Here is a 20,314-nt window from a genome sequence, read left to right on the forward strand (position 1 = left end):
AACATTGTCTTGATTGGCTGCGGTGGTCTGGAGACTAGGCCTGATGGTTTTTATGACCTCAACATGCAGCTTTATGGTGTTTCCTTTGTCATACCCACTCTGGTCGTGCCCGGTCAGCATGATGATCTGATAGTCGGCACAAACGTCATTAAACATGTGGCCCATGTACTCAAGAGTGGTACTGAGTACTGGGACATCGCGTCCAGACAGGAACATCCGTCTAGTCCTGACGTTGAACAGTTCTTGTCCATGTTCACGAATGTAGAGCGCTGGAGGGGTGATGCAGTTCCTGAGAAGATAGGTACTGTTAAGCTCACCCAGGCCGTGACACTCTTACCGAGGCACGAGCACTTAGTCTGGGGCAGACTTCCTGCTAAGGTGCCTATGTCAGCTGGAAGCACTGTTGTTGTGGAGCCGACAGACTCCAAGGCCATGCCACGCGGTGTCCTCGTAGGTCGACTTGTCACACCGCTCTGGGGTGATAGGTGGGTACCCATGACTGTTGTCAATCCATCTGACAAAGCCATCACGCTGAAAAGGAACTGCAAGTTGGCTGATGTGTTTCCATGCTTGGCGATTGAGGACTTTAATGTTTTCCAGGGACTGCAATCAGTTGCGGGGAGGCATGAGTCCAACGCCACAGATAGTGCCTGTCCCCCTGTCCAGCCGGCTAGGAGTTTGTCAGAGCTCGGACTCAGTGACATTGACCTCAGCTCCTGTCAGGTTAGTGAGGCATGCAAGTCCCAGCTCACTCAGCTGCTCACCGAGTACCATGACATCTTCTCCAGGGACTCTCTGGACTGTGGCGAGGTCACAGGATACACACATCGCATCCATCTGGTGGATGAGCGCCCCTTTCGCTTGCCCTACAGGAGGGTTCCCCCAGCCCACTATCAGAAGTTGAGACAGGTTCTCACTGATATGGAGGAGAAAGGGATTATCCGGAAGTCCTCGAGCGCATACGCTTCACCGCTGGTTATGGTATGGAAGAAGGATGGCGGGCTTCGGATCTGCACTGATTTCAGATGGCTGAATGCTCGGACCTTGAAAGACGCTCATCCCTTGCCACACCAGTCGGACTGTCTTGCCGCGCTGGGTGGTAACTGCCTCTTTAGTACGATGGACCTCACCTCTGGCTTCTTCAACATCCCAATGCATGAAGATGACAAGAAGTACACTGCTTTCACGACTCCCCTTGGGTTGCATGAATACAATCGCATGCCACAGGGCCTTTATAATAGCCCTGCAGCCTTCATGAGAATGATGATTGGGATCTTTGGGGATCTGAACTTCACGAAGCTTTTGTGCTATCTTGATGATCTTCTTGTCTTCGCGCCGTCAGAGGTTGAGGCTCTGTCGAGGCTCCGCACTGTGTTTCAGAGGTTGAGGGAGAACAACTTGAAACTGGCTCCGAAAAAGTGTCATCTGCTGCAGAAGCGGGTGCGGTTTTTGGGCCACGTGGTTGATGGCGGAGGTGTGTCTGTCGATCCCTCCAAAGTAGAGGTCATCTCCAACATGCCAGTGCAGGATCTCATGGAAGGTGATGGGTGCACGCCTTCTGTTCGTAGGATCAAATCTTTCCTTGGTATGGTATTTTACTACCAGCATTTCCTCCCGAACTGCTCCTCCATGGCTAAGCCCCTGTTCGCCCTTACAGCTGGACAAAAGAGGAGGGGAGGTCGGCTAAGGATAAGAAGCCCCATGGCAGCTTCCGTAAGCTTACCTCCGCAGACTGGACGGTGGAATGTGGGGAAGCATTTGATCTGTTGAAGACGATGTTACTGGAGTGTGTGGTGCTTGCCCATCCAGACTTTGAGGTGCCTTTCATTTTGTCGGTCGATGCGTCTTTGGACGGACTCGGCGCGGTGCTGTCTCAAGTGCCCCGAGGAGAGTCCAAGGCCAGGCCTGTTGGTTTTGCAAGCAAGTCCCTCAGTGCCTCACAGTGGAAGTATCCAGCTCATAGACTGGAGTTCATGGCGCTGAAGTGGAGTGTTTGTGAAAAGTTCAGCCACTGGCTGAAGGGTCAAAGCTTCACCGTTTGGACGGATAATAATCCGCTGACTTATCTCCTAACGAAGCCGAAGCTTGACGTGTGTGAGATCCGCTGGGTGTCTAAGTTGGCGTCTTACACTTTCGATCTCAAACACCTGCCAGGGAAGAAAAACGTGGTGGCGGATGCCTTGAGTCGCGACCCTTTTTCCAAGCCCGTCAGTCAGAGGCTACTTAGGGAGCCCTACCCGGCCCTTGTTCAGGAAGCCGACGGGGTTGAGGGGGATTCTGTGCAGGATGTTTTCAGACTCAGTTGCCAGTCCCAAACAGTGAGTAGTGCGCGATCTGGGTTTGCTTGTGATGCAGCTGAGGTCAGGGCTTTTTGTCAAGCCAAATGTGACTGGCCTGATGCATCAGTATTCACAGCACTCAGTTTGGTCCAGCACGTTCAGCATCTGTCGGGTGGTCAGGATACACTGCCAATGTTATCCACCGAGGAGCTCAGGTTGAGTCAGGAGCAGGACCCCTGCATCTCCAAGGTGTTGCCCTTTGTCGCTGTTCGGAAGCGGCCATCGAGACGTGAGAGGCATGGTGCTGATCAGAAGGTCCTCAGGCTGTTGAAACAGTGGGATAAGTTGGAAGTCAATGATGGTGTCTTGTACAGGGTGACAAAGGACCCAGTGTCCAAGCAGAGGAGGTCTCAGTATGTTTTACCTCTGAGTCTGAAAGACAAGGCACTGTCTGGCATCCACGATCACGCTGGTCATCAGGGCCAGGACCGTACTCTCTCTCTTGCAAGGCAGCGTTTTTATTGGCCTGACATGGAGAGGGATATCAGAGCATATGTCAGATGCTGTCGGAGATGTGTGTTTGGGAAGACCCCAGAGCCAGCTGCTTGCGCGCCCCTGGAGAGCATTAAAACTTCCGCACCGATGCAGCTTGTGTGTATGGATTTCTGGTCCGCTGAGGACAGTAAGCAGCGGTCAGTCGATGTCTTAGTGGTTACTGACCACTTCACTAAGCTTGCTCACGCATTCCCCTGCACCAATCAGACAGCGAAGCAGGTCGCCAAGAAACTCTGGGATCATGTATTCTGTGTTTACGGGTTTCCGGAGAGAATACATTCTGACCAGGGCACAAACTTTGAGAGCAACCTGATTGCAGAGCTTCTCAAGTTGGCGGGTGTAGCGAAGTCCCACACGACGGCCTACCATCCTATGGGTAATGGCGGGACAGAGCGTTTTAATCGCACGATGGGGATCATGCTCCGTTCCCTTCCGCTTCAGCAGAAGCAACAGTGGCCTCAGCAGATCCATTCTCTCACGCTCACGTACAATGCCACTGTTCACGATACCACGGGTTATGCACCTTTCTTCCTGATCTATGGGCGTGTCCCAAGACTGCCGGTGGATGTTATGTTCAGGCAGGTTTTGCATGATCCTCACGTTGTTGACTATGACTCTTATGCTCAGTCTCTGCTTTCCTGTCTAAGGAGTGCAATGGAGATCGCTCAGAAGCACTCCACGGCTGACCAGCAGCATCAGGCGCGACAGTACAACAGACACGCCAAGGGCACTGTCCTGTCTGTCGGGGATCGTGTTTTGGTTGCGAACCAGAGTGAGCGAGGGAAGAGAAAGTTGGCTGACAAATGGGAGAACGGAGTGTACACGGTTGTCGGTGTCAACCCCAATATCCACGTCTACAAGATTCAGGATGCAGAGGGGCACACCAGAGTGGTGCACAGGAACCGTTTGTTGGAGGTCAACTTCTTGCCCCTTCCTGAGTTAGATCAGGGTGAGGAGTCCAGTACAACCAGTCAGTTGCTTGACTGCGCAGAGTCCGATGAGGAGGACAGTGCAGATGGCCTGACGGTTTCAGGGGATGCAGTGGGGCTAGCAGTCTCATCACTTGGAGACTCGCCTAGACCTGAGTGGGCAGAAGCGGAAGAGTTCATTCCGTCTAGTCTGGTAGTCAGTCCTGTGGGGGCCACTGCTCAGACTCCACCCAACACACACGCACCACACAGCACACATGCACCACACATAGAGGCATCACACTCACTCGATGTTGGTGTTATGTCTCACACTGATTCGCACACAGAAGCACCACACTCACTCGATACAGATGTTGCAGCTCGCACTGTCTCACCCACACAAGTAGAGAGCGATGGTCGGGTTAGGACACGCACAGGGAGGGTGGTGAGGTCAGTGAACAGGTTAATAGAATCTATGGCTCAGATGCCATTTCTACGGAGTGTGAGGGTTTGAACTTTGATGGAGGTTGGAGTCATTCAAACTAGTTTAATGTGAGTTATTAGGTGTCTATCAGACAGGGTTGTTTTGGGCCAAGTGCATGGTGTGGCGTATCAGGCGTCACATTGATCTAGGGGAATACTGAGACTTGATCAACCTCATTTTCTGAACCTCGTAACCGAGGTAGCTCCTAAGTTGACTGGAGGACTAGGTCCTTCTTTTCACTTCTGCCAGTAGTCAGTGATGGGCTTTTCCTTTCCTCTTTTTATCCTGCTGTCAGGATGTTGGTGAATTTCAGGAGGGGTGAATATAACCAGGTTAAAATTAATGTTTTTATTTTATTTTGTTTGAGTATGAAATATCACCAAATCCTGTCTGTGTGCTGTTATTTGTGTTTACTACATTTTATTTTATGTCATTATTTACTTTTATGTATGTTTTCCAACGACCGTCATATACATGTACTGTCGCTTTAAGAGAGAGGTCTTGTGGGTACACGGAAGAGGGAACGCGGGAGAGGCCATTTTTTGTTTTGTGGGAGGAGTCTCAAGCAGCGATCGAGCCGAGCCACGCGTGTTTCTTACCGTAGGACAGTTTTGCTGGTTGAGGAGAACGTAACCTTGAGTATCCCTGTAAGAAGATACTGCAAGCTGTGGGATAAAATACTTGTTTATCCTTTCTTACATCGGAGTCCCGTGGACGGTTTCTCCTTCTAACGCACACGAGTGAAGTCCGGGCAGTGGTTGAACTTCGACCCCCACGTCCGTAAGAAACACCGCTCCCGCTGGAGGACTGGACGTTTGTCGAAGGGTTTGAAACCAAAATAAATGGCAAGGTGGGCCAAATGGAGTCCTGTGTGTCCCCCCTCCTTCCTTGATCATGATGATGATGAGAGACTGAGGGCCCCCCACAACACCTGGGGCCCCACCGAAAATAGAACACAACGCAGAGCTAATGATGAGAGTGACGGGCGTGCAGCAGGCTGACCAGCATAGGACTGCCCCCGTTACACTACGGTCGTGCTTAATAAGTGTCCAATGGAAAGACTGATCACAGCCCAGCTGGACACTCACTTATTCTAACCAGGGATGCTGTCTGAAACACCAAACCAAGGCTAAACAAATTACAATACTCACCGCCCCCGCCACCGGAGACAAGCTGCACACAGCAACGACTTACACACACAAGGAATCCACTTCTGAACCCTCTAATTCAAAGAAAAAAAAAAATCCTGGACGAGCCCCCAATTGTTACGTTCTCCATTAAAGGTCCAGGGGATGAGGGGAAGTAACAAAGAAAAAGAAAAGTATCCCGGGGGAAAAGAAAGGTGGGAGGCGGAACCGGTGTAAAAATGAACAAGTTTATTAACAAAAACCCTAAGCCAATATATACAACAAAAGAGCAACTGAAGACACTGCTCTTCAATAACCAGGATTAGGTAGCAAGCAAACTCAAATCAGACCAAAAAAACAAAAACAATAGCACAGCTTTCACCCTCCTTCTCAAGGAGTATTGACCATAAACACAAGCGCACTCTCTCTGGCTGCCAACAGTGACCCACTGGCCCTGCTGGGTGTCTCTCTCCAAGTTATATACCCAGCTGATGAGGGACTGGAATCACCTGGGCTCAACCAGCAGCTCCACAGGAGGCGGGGCATTACCTGGAGAGGGAAATTACACACACATACACAACACACGGCACTGCCGTAACAACTAGTGTATAGTGTGCGGAAACGAATGATCTGCTGTGGCGACCCCTAACAGGAGCAGCCCAAAGTAATAGTAGTAGCAGTGTATAATGTATTGTGTGTGTTTGCTGATATTGTGCAGACATGAGAGTCAGCCAAACTTTAATTGTTGGTTATAAAACAACCTTTGAATGTGTTTAAAATACTTACCTTTAATACCTACCGTAGTTGTTTATCCATATGTCTGTAGCTTATACCTCGGTGAGTCTTTATTTCATTTGGTTTCCTTTTTGTGGAAAAAATATTGGATTTGACTATGTTTGTTTATACACATGTGCTCAGTTTACATACATTCACGGTATTGTATCTTTTCAGTTTTAACCTACCTCTAGTTCACCATTAGAGGATGTTGAACTGAATGTCGTCGTCATCGTGGTGATTGGGGGAGGAGTTATGTCTGTTGGCTCATGCAGGGCGCACGAGGGTTACAGAACAATGAAACTGAAATCGATCGGCCTACATGAGGAGCTCTCCTTCACTGACCTGGAACAGGTGGTGGCTGCCCTCAAAATGACAGAGACAGTCAGTATGGACTAACTCTATGAAGAGTTTTGTGCTAGCAGGGAGGAAATACAGAAAGCCAGACAGGATGCCACAAAATCCACCAATGAGAAGTGGCTGGCAGTTTTCCAAAACATGGGGAAAGCCACCTTAATCAACAGGTTCAGGATTGTCTCATTTGTCCTCAGTGTGCCAGGCTCAAACGCCTTTGTAGAGAAGATTTTCTCTCTGATAACAATTAAATGGTCAGACTCAAGAAGCAGATGCAGCACAGAGCTGATCAAAATTGAACTTCAAATATCTGTGAACTGTGACTTGTCATTTAAGGACTTTTCTCTCAATGCACAAAAGGACAAAAGACTTATTGAATCGGTCAAGAGCAGCAAAAAACATCCATGGAAAAAGTAGACTTGGTGAGCAGAGGCACACCCCTCTTTTCCTCTTTTGCATTTAAATGATTTGTTGTTGTTGTTGTTGTTGTTGTGAGGGTCCAAGTTGTGATTTCCAACTCTATATATAGTTTTAGTGAATAAGAATATTTAGTGTTTATTCCCCACCACTGTTTGTGTACACCTGTGAGTCTCTGCTGTTTGATTCCTTTGCAAAACTAAAGCAGCTATTGTTGCTTCTAGCTTGTCGCTTGTGGGATTAAAAAGAAGGGGATAACTTTTTCTAACCTCGAGTGCAAGAGTCACAAGTGTTTTGACTTAGACTAAAAGTAAAGGTAATAGGTAATGGTTCAAATAAATGACTGTGTTTAAGGTACCAGCTGTACATTAACCAAGTATTATTAAACCTACCGTATGTTGCCAAGGCATGAGAGTTATGTATTGATCTTTATGTTATGTATGCACACATCGACAGTGCTGCATTTGATTTGGTGCTGTTCTATTGTGCTGGGATGGATTGGTGATGCCTGCGGGCTCTGGGTTGTATGATCGGGTCTGCCTTTGATGCTGTGTCAGTCTAAATAAAGAATGCCACGGTGAGGTTGTGTCGAGCGACAGCGCTGTGTCCTGACGTGATTTAAAAATACAATATTGGCGTCGAGGATGACTGATATCTCCCTCCCACCACCTGCCCCCTTCCTGGCATTACCTGGCGAGCCTCCGGTACCATGGACTCGCTGGCTACATAGTTTTGAAAATTACATCATCGCCTCAGGGCTCGACGACGTGAGCCAGGCTAGGAAGACGGCTCTGTTGCTACACTGCTTGGGAGCAGAGGGTCATCGTGTGCTCGGGACTCTGGGAAACGTCACAAACTTTGCCGAAGCTGTGGGACTTATGAGCACCCATTTCGCTGCTCCACAGAGTGCCCTCCTTCGGCGATTTATATTCCGTCAGCGACACCAACTGCCTGGTGAGTCTGTGCGGCAGTACGTAGCTAATTTGCGAGGGCTAGCTAGCTCATGCAAGTTTGGCGCGCTTCAGGACGAGATGGTTCGCGACCAGTTAATCGAACACACCAACAACGCAAAGGTGCGTGAGACTCTCCTGCTGGAAAAAGACGATCTGCTGCTGTCCAGAGCAATTACCATCGCACTACAGGTTGAGGGAGCAGCTGAGTGTGCTGCTATGCTAAATACACAGCAAGTGGCCACCTCCAGTCAAGCTGCCAACGGCTCCTCCCTCTACTCACGGCTGCCCCTCGGGACGCAACCCAACCAGAGCGAGGCGGGCGCCGACTCCACTGGGGACGTCTTGCAACTGCAACGACGGCGTTCTCGGCCCCGCCCTCAACAGTCCTGTGGTAACTGTGGGTCTCGGTCTCATGTTTCAAGGGCTCAGAACTGCCCTGCCCGTGGCCAGACATGCCGTAGCTGCGGTAAGCACAATCACTTCGCCAACGTCTGTCGATCTTCCCCGGCTGGGTCAGAGGGCCACACCCCCCAGTCTTCAACCGCCGTCATTCACAAGGTGAGCTCTGGGCCAGTGTCATTCAAATCATGCACAGTCAACATTAATGATGTGTGCATCCCCCTGCTGTTGGACACCGGTGCAAGTGTGTCTCTCCTGAATGTTGATACCTACAGTCAATTTTTCGGTTCACTGCCACTGTCCGCACCCTCAGCTGTCCTCTGTGGGTATTGTGACTCCAAAATCGATCTGGTTGGCTCTCTCCAAGTGACTGTCCGCTATGGAACCAAGCTGGTGCCCAATGCAGTTTTTCATGTGGCACGCCGTGGGGCCAACCTGATGGGCCTGGACCTGTTCTCCGCTCTGGGGTTCTCCCTCTTAGACACAAGGGGGGCAGCAATCCTGACTGTCGCCACACCTTGGCAGCAGAAGTGGCCATCGCTGTTTATGGGGCTGGGCTGCCTCTCCGCCTTCACCCATCAACCTCTCCTCAACCCTGCTGTGAAATCTGTCATCCAACCACTGCGCCTCATCCCGTTGGCTGTCCGTGATGGGGTCTCCGCCGAGCTGCAACAACTGCTGGAAGCTGGCATCATTGAACCGGTGGACGCATCACCTTGGGTCTCAAACCTCGTGGTGGCTAAGAAGAAGTCGGGGGGCCTGCGTGTCTGCGTCGATCTACGTGCAGTAAATAAGGCAGTGGTCCCTGATAAGTATCCACTGCCCACCTCAGAAGAACTCACTGCTCAGTTCTATGGCTCTGAGGTGTTCTCCAAGCTCGACCTCAGACAGGGGTACTTACAGGTGCCCCTCCACCCCAGCAGCCGAAACCTCACAGCCTTTGTGACACATGCAGGAGTGTTTCGCTACACCAGGATGCCTTTCGGTCTCAGCTCCGCCCCTAGCTGCTTCCAGAAAATCATGGTCTCCGTGCTGGCTGGCATACTGGGCGTGGCCATTTATCTGGACGATATAGTGGTACACGGGCCCACCAGTGAAATCCACGACAAGCGCCTTACCATGGTCTTCGCAGCCCTGTACAAGCACAAGCTAACTCTCAATGCTGAGAAATGTGTCCTCTCTGTGCCAGCCATCGACTTCGTGGGGTTCCGGCTGTCAGCGAGCGGTGTAACTCCACTACAATCCAACGTGGACGCCATTCAGGCCATCCCTGAGCCCAGCTCGGCCGCCCAGGTCGCCTCCTTCCTGGGTATGACAAGTTACTACCTGAGGTTTCTTCCCCAGTACTCTGCGACCACAGCCCCCCTGCGCCAGCTGCTGCGTAAGGACGAGCCATGGGTGTGGTCAAAGGCATGCAGTGACGCTGTGCGTGATCTCAAGACTCAACTGACTTCACCACCAGTGTTGGCTCACTTCGACATCTCCAGCTCCACCTTTGTGACCTGTGACGCATCAGCCACAGCGATAGGGGCCGTGCTGTCTCAAACCCAGAATGGTGTGGAGAAGCCCATTGCCTTCGCCTCCCGTGCCCTCAACCTGACCGAGCAGCGGTACTCCGTGGGTGAGCGTGAGGCGTTAGCCTGTATCTGGGCTTGTGAAAGGTGGCACCTCTACCTCTATGGCCGCTCCTTCACCCTCAGGACAGATCACCAGGCCCTGACAGCGCTGCTGTCCACATCTGGGACAGGCCACAAACCCCTGAGGCTGCACCGCTGGTCTGACCGCCTCCGCCAGTACAACTTCAGCCTGCAGTTCACCCCAGGCAGAGACAATGTTGTCGCCGACCTGCTCTCTCGCTCTGTCTCCACCCCAGCTCCACAGACGGACACTGACTGTGTGGAAAAGGACATTGTCCAAATGCTACACACACCCCTCCAGGCCACTGTCTCTCTGCAGGAGCTGAGGGCAGCCTCCGAACAGGACCCTGTCCTTTCCCAGCTCCGCACCTACATCCAGAACGGCTGGCCTCACAAGGTCCCAGAGGAGCTGGCTGCGTTCGCCCGAGTCAGACAGGAGCTCTCCTGCTGGAACGACACCTGCGTGGCACGTGGGTTTTGCACAGTGGTCCCAGCTGCTCTCCGTGCACGTGTTTTGAATACGGCGCATGAAGGCCACCTGGGCATTGTGAAACTGAAACAGCGCTGCCGAGACCTGGTGTGGTGGCCGGGGATAGACAGATATATTGAGGCTCTGGTGAAGGACTGTTCTGCCTGCCTTGTGAGTGGCAAGACTGGCCACCAGGCTCCCCCACCCCTGCAACCTCTCGCCTGGCCCTCTCAGCCCTGGGAACACCTGCAGTTGGACATTTGTGGTGAGATCCATGGAGTTCCCCACCACCAACGCTTCATGGTGGTCGCCTACGATCTACACTCAAAATGGCCTGAACTCACCACTTCCGGCACTGTGACCTCACAGATCATCATCGACTTCCTGGACTCTCTTTTCTCTCGCTGGGGCCTCCCAAAGGCCATCACCACTGACAACGGCCCTCAGCTGGTCTCTGCTGAGTTCACTGCTTATCTCGAAAGCAAGGGCATCCGTCATATACGCACTGCGTACTACCACCCCCAGGCCAATGGCGGCGTTGAACGTTTTCACCAGTCACTGAAGAACGGCCTCAGAGCACACATGGCCCAAGGGTGCTCTTTCACGCAGGCCATCCGTCACACTCTGCTGCACTATCGGGCCACACAGTACTCGACCACAGGCGTCTCCCCAGCCTCTCTCATGCTAGGCCGGGAACTGTGCATGCCCCTTGACAGGCTCCGCCCCTCCACACCTCAGGCACCTCCCTCTGGGGTCAGAGCCTCAGTCACTCGTCAGCAGATGCGGATGAAGCAACGGTTTGACCAGTCAAAACGAACCAGGGTGCCAGACATCAATGTGTCAGACTGGGTCAGGGTCCGCAGGCCCCACAGGGACAATAAAATGGCTTCATACTGGTCCTCTCCTCTCCAAGTCACCCGTCAGCTGGGCCCAGCCACTTACCTCCTCAGCGATGGCACTCGGTGGCACTCCAGTCGTCTACGGAAGGTGTCAGCTCCACCACACACAGCTGGTGACACAACCATAGCCATTCCCTCAGCATGGCGAGACGCCCCGGGGCTTCATGCAGCTCCTACACGGGCCCCAGACATTTCTGGGCCTCAGCTTCCCCTGCCATCTCCCTCCCCACCTCGGCCTGCCCAGCCTCAGGCCGCCCCGCGACCTGTTCGCACACGTTTACGCCCTGGCCACCTAGAGGACTTTGTGTCAACCTTTCATGTTTGAAATCCTGCCGGGGGGGGGGGGGGAATGTTATGTATGCACACATCGACAGTGCTGCATTTGATTTGGTGCTGTTCTATTGTGCTGGGATGGATTGGTGATGCCTGCGGGCTTTGTCTGCCTTTGATGCTGTGTCAGTCTAAATAAAGAATGCCACGGAGAGGTTGTGTCGAGCGACAGCGCTGTGTCCTGACGTGATTTAAAAATACAATACTTTAATTTGACTGTAAGCGAGCGATTAGCTAGCATTATGACAAATGGTTTAAAACAATACACTCTATATTCACACAACACCATACTACATGTTCTGTAACCCTCATGCACCCTGCATGAGGGTTACAGACATAACTCCTCCCCCAACCACACGATGACGACGACATAGGTTTGCATATGACGTCACGAACTACAAATAGAGGGCAGGAAGGGATTGAGTACCAAAAGTTGTTGTTCATGACAGGGGAAAAATGGAAGAAATTGACCGAAAACGCCGGAAAAACTGGCTTGCGAACCGTCGTCTGCGGTCGAGGGGAGCGGGGTCGGATAACGCGCGTGTGTGCAGTGACCACTTCGTCAAAAAAAATCACTCTTCATAACATAAGGATCATGTCCAACATATCTTACTTTCTGTTTATACCTTTCTCTCACAATATCGTCTAAACTAGCATAGTTCGGGCTAAACTAGCTCCATCTCGTCCATTCTGCTTTTCACTTCCTGCCCTCCATCTGAATCTCGCGCGTCATCAGAATCACGTGACTGCAAACAAGTTATTCAGTGCAACTTTTAATGGTGAATTAGAGGTAGGGTAAAACTAAACACAATAAAATGAGTATAAGTAAATGTACATAAACAAAATATTCATCAAACATGTTGAAGTCTGTTGTATTATTTCAAACATAATACAGACATGCTGTGTAAACACATACGATGAATCCAATCCACGTGAGAAACAACAAAGATAAAGGCTAATAGAGGTTAGTATTATAAACATAGATTAACATGTGGCTAAACACGGTAAGCGTTATGAGCATAATAAAACACAGGTTACTTTATGGCCGACAATTCCAAGTTTTAGCCGACTCACGTGTTTACCCAATATCGGAAACAACAAGAATGCACCTCCATGCAAACAGACAAAGTGTTATCAAACTCATTTAACCTACCGACAATACTCTCAAAGGGCTGAAATGTAGCAGATGTCAGCAGGTACTGTCGCCATGTGCAAAACGATGTTCCACCATTATGCTTCCTTCTGCCTAAACTGCGCAGCAATCGCGATACTACTTTTTTTTTAAGTTGGTTTTTTTCTTTATTGAACAAAACATATGAACAAGAAAATATTACATCACAATAGGACAAAAAAGTAGTTACAAAAATATCAATTATTTCACAATTAAAATTTACATATCCATAAAAAAAGAAAAAGACAAAATAAAAAAGCTCGAGATACAGGATTTAAGTTAAATTATATTCTTCACATAGTCCTCTGGTTTTGCTGGCTTTAGGATTCATACCTTTTTTTAAAGATCCTAAATAGGATGAAAGAAGTGCTTTGAATACACTAATGTTTGGACACTGGTGTGCAAATTTGGTACAATGAATATGAAATTTAGCAAATATTAATAGAAGGTTGATAATATACATTTTTTCTGAACTTATTTCCTCATTTTGTGACAGACCAAATAAAACATGTTGGATGTTGAAGAGTCAATTTTGTTATTTATGAGATTATTTAGATCAATCCAAAAAACATGAGAGCAAGTACAATCCCAAAATAAATGACATATGGTTTCATCCACATTGCCACAAAAGGAACAGAGTGTGTCAATATTAATCTTGTATTTTACAAGAAGGGACTTGACTGTAGGGATAGATCAATTATCGAACGGGCCGATTATCGGCGCCGATATTTGGCATTTTGACGCATATCGGCATCGGGCTTTTTTTTAAAATCCAACGGCTGATAAGAGATCAATTTAAAACGGGGTTATTTTGGCTCTGATGCAGGCGCGCCTCTCTGTCTGTTGTCACTACTCTGTCTCTCCAGCATTGTCCCACCCACAGCACTATCTGATTGGTTACACACAGAGCCACGGCACGGGTAACAGCCAATCAGCAGTGATAGCTGTGCATGCACAGTGCTCACACACGGGGGAGAGGAGAAAAAGTTTTGCCGAATCTGGAGAAGGTCCGGACTCGGAGAGCAGATATATGTTTCGAAGGTAAATTAAGGCAGCAGACTCTCCCGAAATTGTAATAAACATCCCAGTCCTCTACAACTCAACTACTAGTAACATTACTGTGAGCCCATTAACGTTATATAAACATAAGCGGCAGCTCTGCTCGCTCGCAGTCCCTCCAGACGTGCCTGTTAATCACTTGAAACAAGGTTGCTGATAATATCGATATGGAAATAGTCCGTGATAGTAGAAGTCTGTGTGTGTGAGTGAGAGAGTAAAAACCTAATGAACTCAATTCAGTCCAGTTTTATTGCAGGGAAGCACGTTGAGGTGAAGGCTGATTAGCTTTTAGCGTAACGTTAGCCCACCGGTCCGCTTTCTCCTTCTCCAAGACAGGAGGCTAGCCAGAATAAACCGGAAAAATTTCCTGCCTTCACAAAGCAGCAGAGTGTGTTCTGAGCACCTTCATTGAGGTTATAATCTAGCCAGATCAAATGGATTAATGCCAGTGTTGACAACTAATGTTAACGTTATTGTCACGTTAGTATAGCAGGGTAACAAGCCATAAGCCGGCTAGTTAGCTAGCTGGCTGGTTAACTTTAGCGCCAATGCTGCAACAAGCGTTCGCTAATTTTCGTTAGCAGAGAGATATCCTTACGTTATCTTAAATGAGCACACTGGCCACTCTGCTAGTAAACATACAGCCATTGCCATAGCAAATGCGTTTAAGATAACGATCGCTCTCTGCTAACGTAAATTAGCGAACGCTAGCTGGAGCATTAGCGCTAACGTTAACCAGCCAGCTAGCTAACCAACAGGGACAGAAACAGCAAGAAGATACCAGCGTTCAAAAGCTAACGTTAGAAATGCACCAACAGTGCAAAATTGGTGCTATGCAGCAGTATTTGTGTTGGCGGAGTCAAATAAATGATTAAATAAACTAGCTAATCATTATCTGTTGTTGCTTATTACTGTTAACTAATAAATGGCGCTTGTAGAATATTGTATAAAAGTAATATCACACTCGATGTCGTGCTGTTATACTGGCCGCGGTTCGTTTTGAGTGACGTCATGGAATACTATGAATGGGGAGAATGTCTGTTATGGTAGAGAATAGTGTGTTTGTGTGGAAGCCACATGAAAAACTCTACAATTCACTACTACTAACGTTACTGTGAGGCCAAATACGTTAGCGGCAGCTGTCTGTTCCTCTGATAAACGGATTATTAAAGTGAAGATGCTGTAGGCTATTTAGCGTTTTTAACGGTTTAATCACTTGAAACAAGGTTGCTGATAATATTGATAGGGAAATAGTGATAAAAGTAAGCAAAGCACCGTCTGTCTGAGAGAAAACTGTAAGGCAATAATGGCTGTTTAACTACCAAGTTATTTTACTTTACCTTTTTCTGTGTTGATTGAGAGATCCCAAGCAGCAGAAAATGACATATTGTTAGATTAAGTGTGTCCCGAAGCTGTCTTTGATAGTTTCTTGTAGAGAGGAGCAGGATATTGCTGTTTAAGACTTAAGACATAATGTAACTGCATCATAAAGCCTACATGAACTGCATGGTGTTCAGGGATGAATAGTCTCTCCTATTGCTATTGTACTATTTTTTCAGATATAGTTACATTAATCATTATTAATGTAGCAGCCTAGTTTTGAATGACAGGGTCCCTGCTATCACATGTTGTTAAAATGTAACATTTACATAATAAAATCAACTACAGGCTTCCCAAATGCTGTAATAAATGAAGCATGATGAGTTGAGCATATGTCAGCATGTGGCCCCACTTTTAACTCTCTCTTTTTTTCAAACCCTTATTGCAGATGGATAGACTTCAGTTTAAAAGTGCAGTATGGAAGTATTACACTCAACCAACACCAGGGAAGGCAGTCTGTAATACATGCAACGAAGGTGTCAGCACGGGAGAAACAACTGGGAAAAACGAAAATACTTCAAACCTGTGGTCCCATCTTAGGATTCATCACCCTGAGTTGTATGAAACAGCACAGAAGAAACGGGAATCTGAATCTCATCAGGATGAGGCAACTTCAGCTCAGCCAACAATAGAGGACATGTTTCAGAAACAAAGAAAGTGGACAAACTCAGATGACAGGTCGAAACTAATGGACAAACTAGTCCTAGAGATGATAGTCACTGACAACCAACCGTTCTCGGTGGTGTCTGATGTTGGCTTTAAGCGCCTCATGGCTGCAGCAGAGCCACGATATGCACTGAAAAGTGACAAGTATTACCGAACTGAGAAGCTGCAAGAAGTTCACCACAAGATTGTGGACAAGATCAAAGCCCTGATTCAACCAGAGAATGCTGGCTACTTTCTCTCCTTCACCACAGACTGCTGGTCTGGTGTGACAGAGTCTCTCATGAGCCTGACATACCATTTCATCGATGCTGAATGGACAAGAAAGCAGGTCATCTTAAATACAAGAGCGATGCATGGGTCCCACACTGGGGAATACCTGAAAGAGACATTCCTCAATATGCTTGAGGACTGGAAGATAAGCAAAGACCATGTAGCACTAGTGCTTCGAGACAGCGGAGCCAATATTGTGAAGGGAATGAGGCTAGCTGAACTCCCAGACCTCAGCTGCACGGCGCACACCTTGCAACTTGTGGTGAATGACGGTCTGGCAAGTCAAAGAGCCGTCACAGATGTCATTGCAATGCTTAAGAAGTGTGCCACACATTTCCACCACTCCATTCTGGCCAAACAGCGTTTGCAAGTCATTCAGAGGGAACTTGGCCTGCCAGAGCACAACATAATCCAGGCTGTTCCAACGAGGTGGAACTCAACGCTCCACATGCTGCAAAGAATGCTGGAGCAAAAGCGTGCGCTTACCATCTACTGTGGTGAACATGGAGGATTTGCAGGTCCTAATGCTCACCAGTGGGACCTTGTGTCCAATTTAATTGAAACTCTTCTCCCAATAGAGGAAGTGACACTTCAGGTGAGCCACAGCAACTCATCAGCATCCTGCATCATTCCATGCCTGACTGTGCTGAAGATGCTTCTTCAAGATGATGAGGGGCCCTCCACAAAAGGCATCAGAACGCTCAGGCAAGCCATGAGGGAGAGCCTCGACAAGCGTTTCTCAAAAGTAGAAGACACAAAAACTGTGGTGCTGACCCGTCTCTTAGATCCTTGTTATAAGAGTCATGCATTCTCCTTTGCCACGACATTGAGCAAGGCCAAAGGATGGTTGAAAGAGGAAGAGGACGCAGCCACACAACAGACCACTCGAGAGGAGCATGCTGCCACAGAAGGAGCCAATATGGAGGAGCAGGCTGCCACAGAAGGAGCCAGTATGGAGGAGCAGGCAGCTGCATATGGGACACACGAGAATGACGGAAACACCCACAAAAGGCAATGGAGAAAACACACATCCTTCCGCAGCTGTGCTGATGAGATGTTCAGTTCTCTGCTGGCACATCACACTGGTGACCTGCTGGCCAGTAGCTGCGTTGAGGATGAGCTACATCTGTACCTCAAGGAGCCAGTGATCGACAGGCGTAAAGGGGACCCACTCCAGTGGTGGAGACAGAATGATGGGCGCTTCAAGCTACTTGCGAAACAAGCAAGAAAGTTTCTTTGTGCACCACCCTCATCAGTCCCAAGTGAGCGCATCTTCAGTGAAGTCTCTGCAATTTATGAGAGCAAGAGAAGCCGTCTCACTGGAGAGCACGCTGAACTCTGCTTTTTGCACCACAATCTGGTGCTGCTCAATTGGGACTACTAATTGATTTTAGACTCACATTTCTGTGCAATTTTTATTTAAATCTGTTTTATTTACTTTATAAAACTTCAGGGAACTATTTATTTAAATTTTCAGTTAACTTTATAAGAGATTCTGCTGACCCTGGGAACTCCCTGCACTTTTTGTTTTGGTTTGAACTTAAACAAAGATAAGTGAAAGATTAATATTTCAGTTATATTGAAATTTTGGACAACTTTATTTACTGTAGAAAACTTTAGGGAGCTATTTATTTGTTTAAGTTTTCATTTAACTTTATAAGACATGCTGCTGAGCCTGGGAGCTCCCTGCACTTTTTGTTAGAATTTTAAAACAAAGATGTCTATTGTCCAAGATTTAAAAAAACCTTTAACATGTTGCAAATCTGAAAAGCTGTTTAATAAACATATGCTTAAAGGCATTTAAACGAAGTGAAGTGTTGGAGTTTGTATTATTCAAAATTTTGACGCCAATATTTTCCCTTTTGTCGCAAATTAATATCGGCTCCAAATATCGGTTATCGGCCTCCTTGGCTACTAATAATCGGTATCGGTATCGGCCCTGAAAAAACCATATCGGTCTATCTCTACTTGACTGGATAACATCTGTGAAGCAGTTTAAATGTAACTTCTCGTACCTTATTTGTAATACAATATTTTCGTGATAAAATCCAAGTGTTCCTCCAATCTATGTCATTATAAATATTATTCCAGTAGAAAACAGCTGCAGCTTTAGAAACAATGTCTCTCTGAATAATATTTCTAATGCATTGATTAGTGGCTTTATCACTTAATAAAGGACACAAGTTACCAATATATATGTCATCAGGAGTTAAACCTGGAATAGTACAACTTTTACCTTTAGGAGCAGACAACAATAACCTTCTAACTCCATCTGGTATTGCATCAAATACAATAGAATATTCTCTTGGTGTAACAGGGAAACCATATACAGAAAGAAATTCTTCATAAGCGAAAAGCTGACCATTGTCATTCAGTAATTGACTAACAAGTAAAATGTTATTATCAACCCATCTCTTAATATATAAAGATTTGTTCTAAAACCTAATGTCTTGATTGTTCCAAATGAAATATTTATGGGGAGAAAAATTGTGTGAGTACATCATTGACCAGGATAACAAAAGTTGACTATGAAAGTTGGACAGTTTTATCAGTAATTTATAAATATTGTAATTGCACCTTAGGAGAAAATGCATTCCTCCAAGTGAATTAAATATATGGGCAGTAATAAAATTCCAGATTGAGTTGGGATTTTTAAAGAAAAGTTTGATCCATTTGATTTTAAAAGAAGAGTTTAAGGAGGTGAAGTCTAAAGAATTAATCCCACCAGAACATAACTTATTTATCATGACATTCTTCTTAATATAATGTATTCTTTTTTTCCAGATAAATTCAAATAATATTCTGTCAATTTTAGTGCATATGTCTTTTGAGACATCAAGTGCCATAGCTGCATATATAAGTCTGGAGAGGCCTTCAACTTTAGCTACCAAGGATCTTCCAGTAATAGACAAATCTCTTTGAAGCCAAAGGTTAACCCTCTGTTGGACTGAAGCTATAAGTGGATTAAAATTTTCAGATAGTCTAGAGCTTTGGTCTTTTTCAATTATAATACCAAGATATTTAACCTTATGCTTCACAGGGATCCCAGAAATAATAGTATCTGTGCAACTATTAACAGGAAGAAGCTCACATTTTGAAATGTTCAGTTTAAGGCCGGAGGCCATTGAGAAAGAGTTAATGACTTTGATTGCTTTATCAACTTGAAATGTATCCTTTAAAAAAAGTGTTGTATCGTCTACAAATTGAGTGATAGACAGTGTTCTGCCAACAATAGAGAGACCCAATACATCACTGTTTTTGAAATGAATGGAGAGTAATTGCATAGGAAGAAGGAAGAGATATGCCGAGATCGGACAACCTTGACGGATTCCACGATTTAACTTAAATCTTTTAGTAGTGCCATATGGGAGTTTGATTGAACTATTTGCACCTGCATATAACGTTTTGACAGATTTTTTAAACATATTCCCAAAACCAAAAATGTGAAGTGCTTTAAATATGAATTTGTGTTCAATGGAATCAAAAGCTTTATAAAAATCTAAAAAAAGAATGAAGCTGTTATCTGTAATTAATTCTGAATGATCCAAGATATCAATCACCAGTCTTATGTTGTTTGTTATGTGCCTACCAGTCATGAAACCAGACTTCATCAATAATGTCATTAAGTGTACTTTTCAATTTTTTAGCCAAACACATAGCAATTATCTTGTAGTCATTGTTCAAGAGTGAAATAAGTCTCCAATTATCTAACAACAAATAGTCTTTTTGCGGTTTGGGAAACAAAGTGATCAACCCCTGAGACAGTGAAGGAGGGAGCTTTTCATTAGCAATGCTTTCCATATATACTTTATGTAAAAAGCGTGATAAGTCCTTGGAGAAACATTTATATAACTCTGAGGTTAATCCGTCATTCCCAGGACTCTTATTGAGTTTCATTTTTTAATAGCATCCTCAACATCCAATGTTGTGATGGGGGCATCACACAAATCTTTATTAGCATTGCTGATGCTGTCAATATTACCTAAAGAGTTGAAGAAACTTTCCATGTCATTTTTTGACAGTTTAGACTTATATAAGTCTTTATAAAATATTTCACATGTCTCAGAAATCTTTTTAGGGTCTTGTGTGATGACACCATCTGAACAGAGTTTGGTCATGCTGCAAAGTGTATTATGTCGTTTCTCTAATTTGAAGAAATAGCTGGAGTTTTTCTCTCCCTCCT

General features: G+C 46.6%; 1 protein-coding gene across 1 annotated transcript; it reads left to right on the forward strand.

Annotated features, from left to right (window-relative positions):
• Nucleotides 1–15,832: 15,832 nt before the first annotated feature.
• Nucleotides 15,833–17,515, forward strand: LOC130119818 (zinc finger BED domain-containing protein 4-like). The gene is made up of 2 exons (XM_056288413.1): nt 15,833–16,999; nt 17,120–17,515. The coding sequence occupies exons 1-2, from the start codon at nt 15,833–15,835 to the stop codon at nt 17,513–17,515; spliced, it is 1,563 nt and encodes a 520-aa protein (XP_056144388.1).
• The last annotated feature ends 2,799 nt before the right edge of the window (nt 17,516–20,314 follow it).

This window comes from Lampris incognitus, chromosome 10 (assembly GCF_029633865.1).
Source record: "Lampris incognitus isolate fLamInc1 chromosome 10, fLamInc1.hap2, whole genome shotgun sequence".
Classification (NCBI taxonomy): domain Eukaryota; kingdom Metazoa; phylum Chordata; class Actinopteri; order Lampriformes; family Lampridae; genus Lampris; species Lampris incognitus.

Excerpts from the sequence above, each read along its gene's own strand:
- LOC130119818 (XM_056288413.1), top strand. The coding sequence starts at position 15,833 with ATGTTTCAGAAACAAAGAAAGTGGACAAACTCAGATGACAGGTCGAAA. Across the intron at positions 17,000-17,119 it reads TGAAAGAGGAAGAGGACGCA|AATGACGGAAACACCCACAA; the intron begins GCCACACAACAG and ends GGGACACACGAG.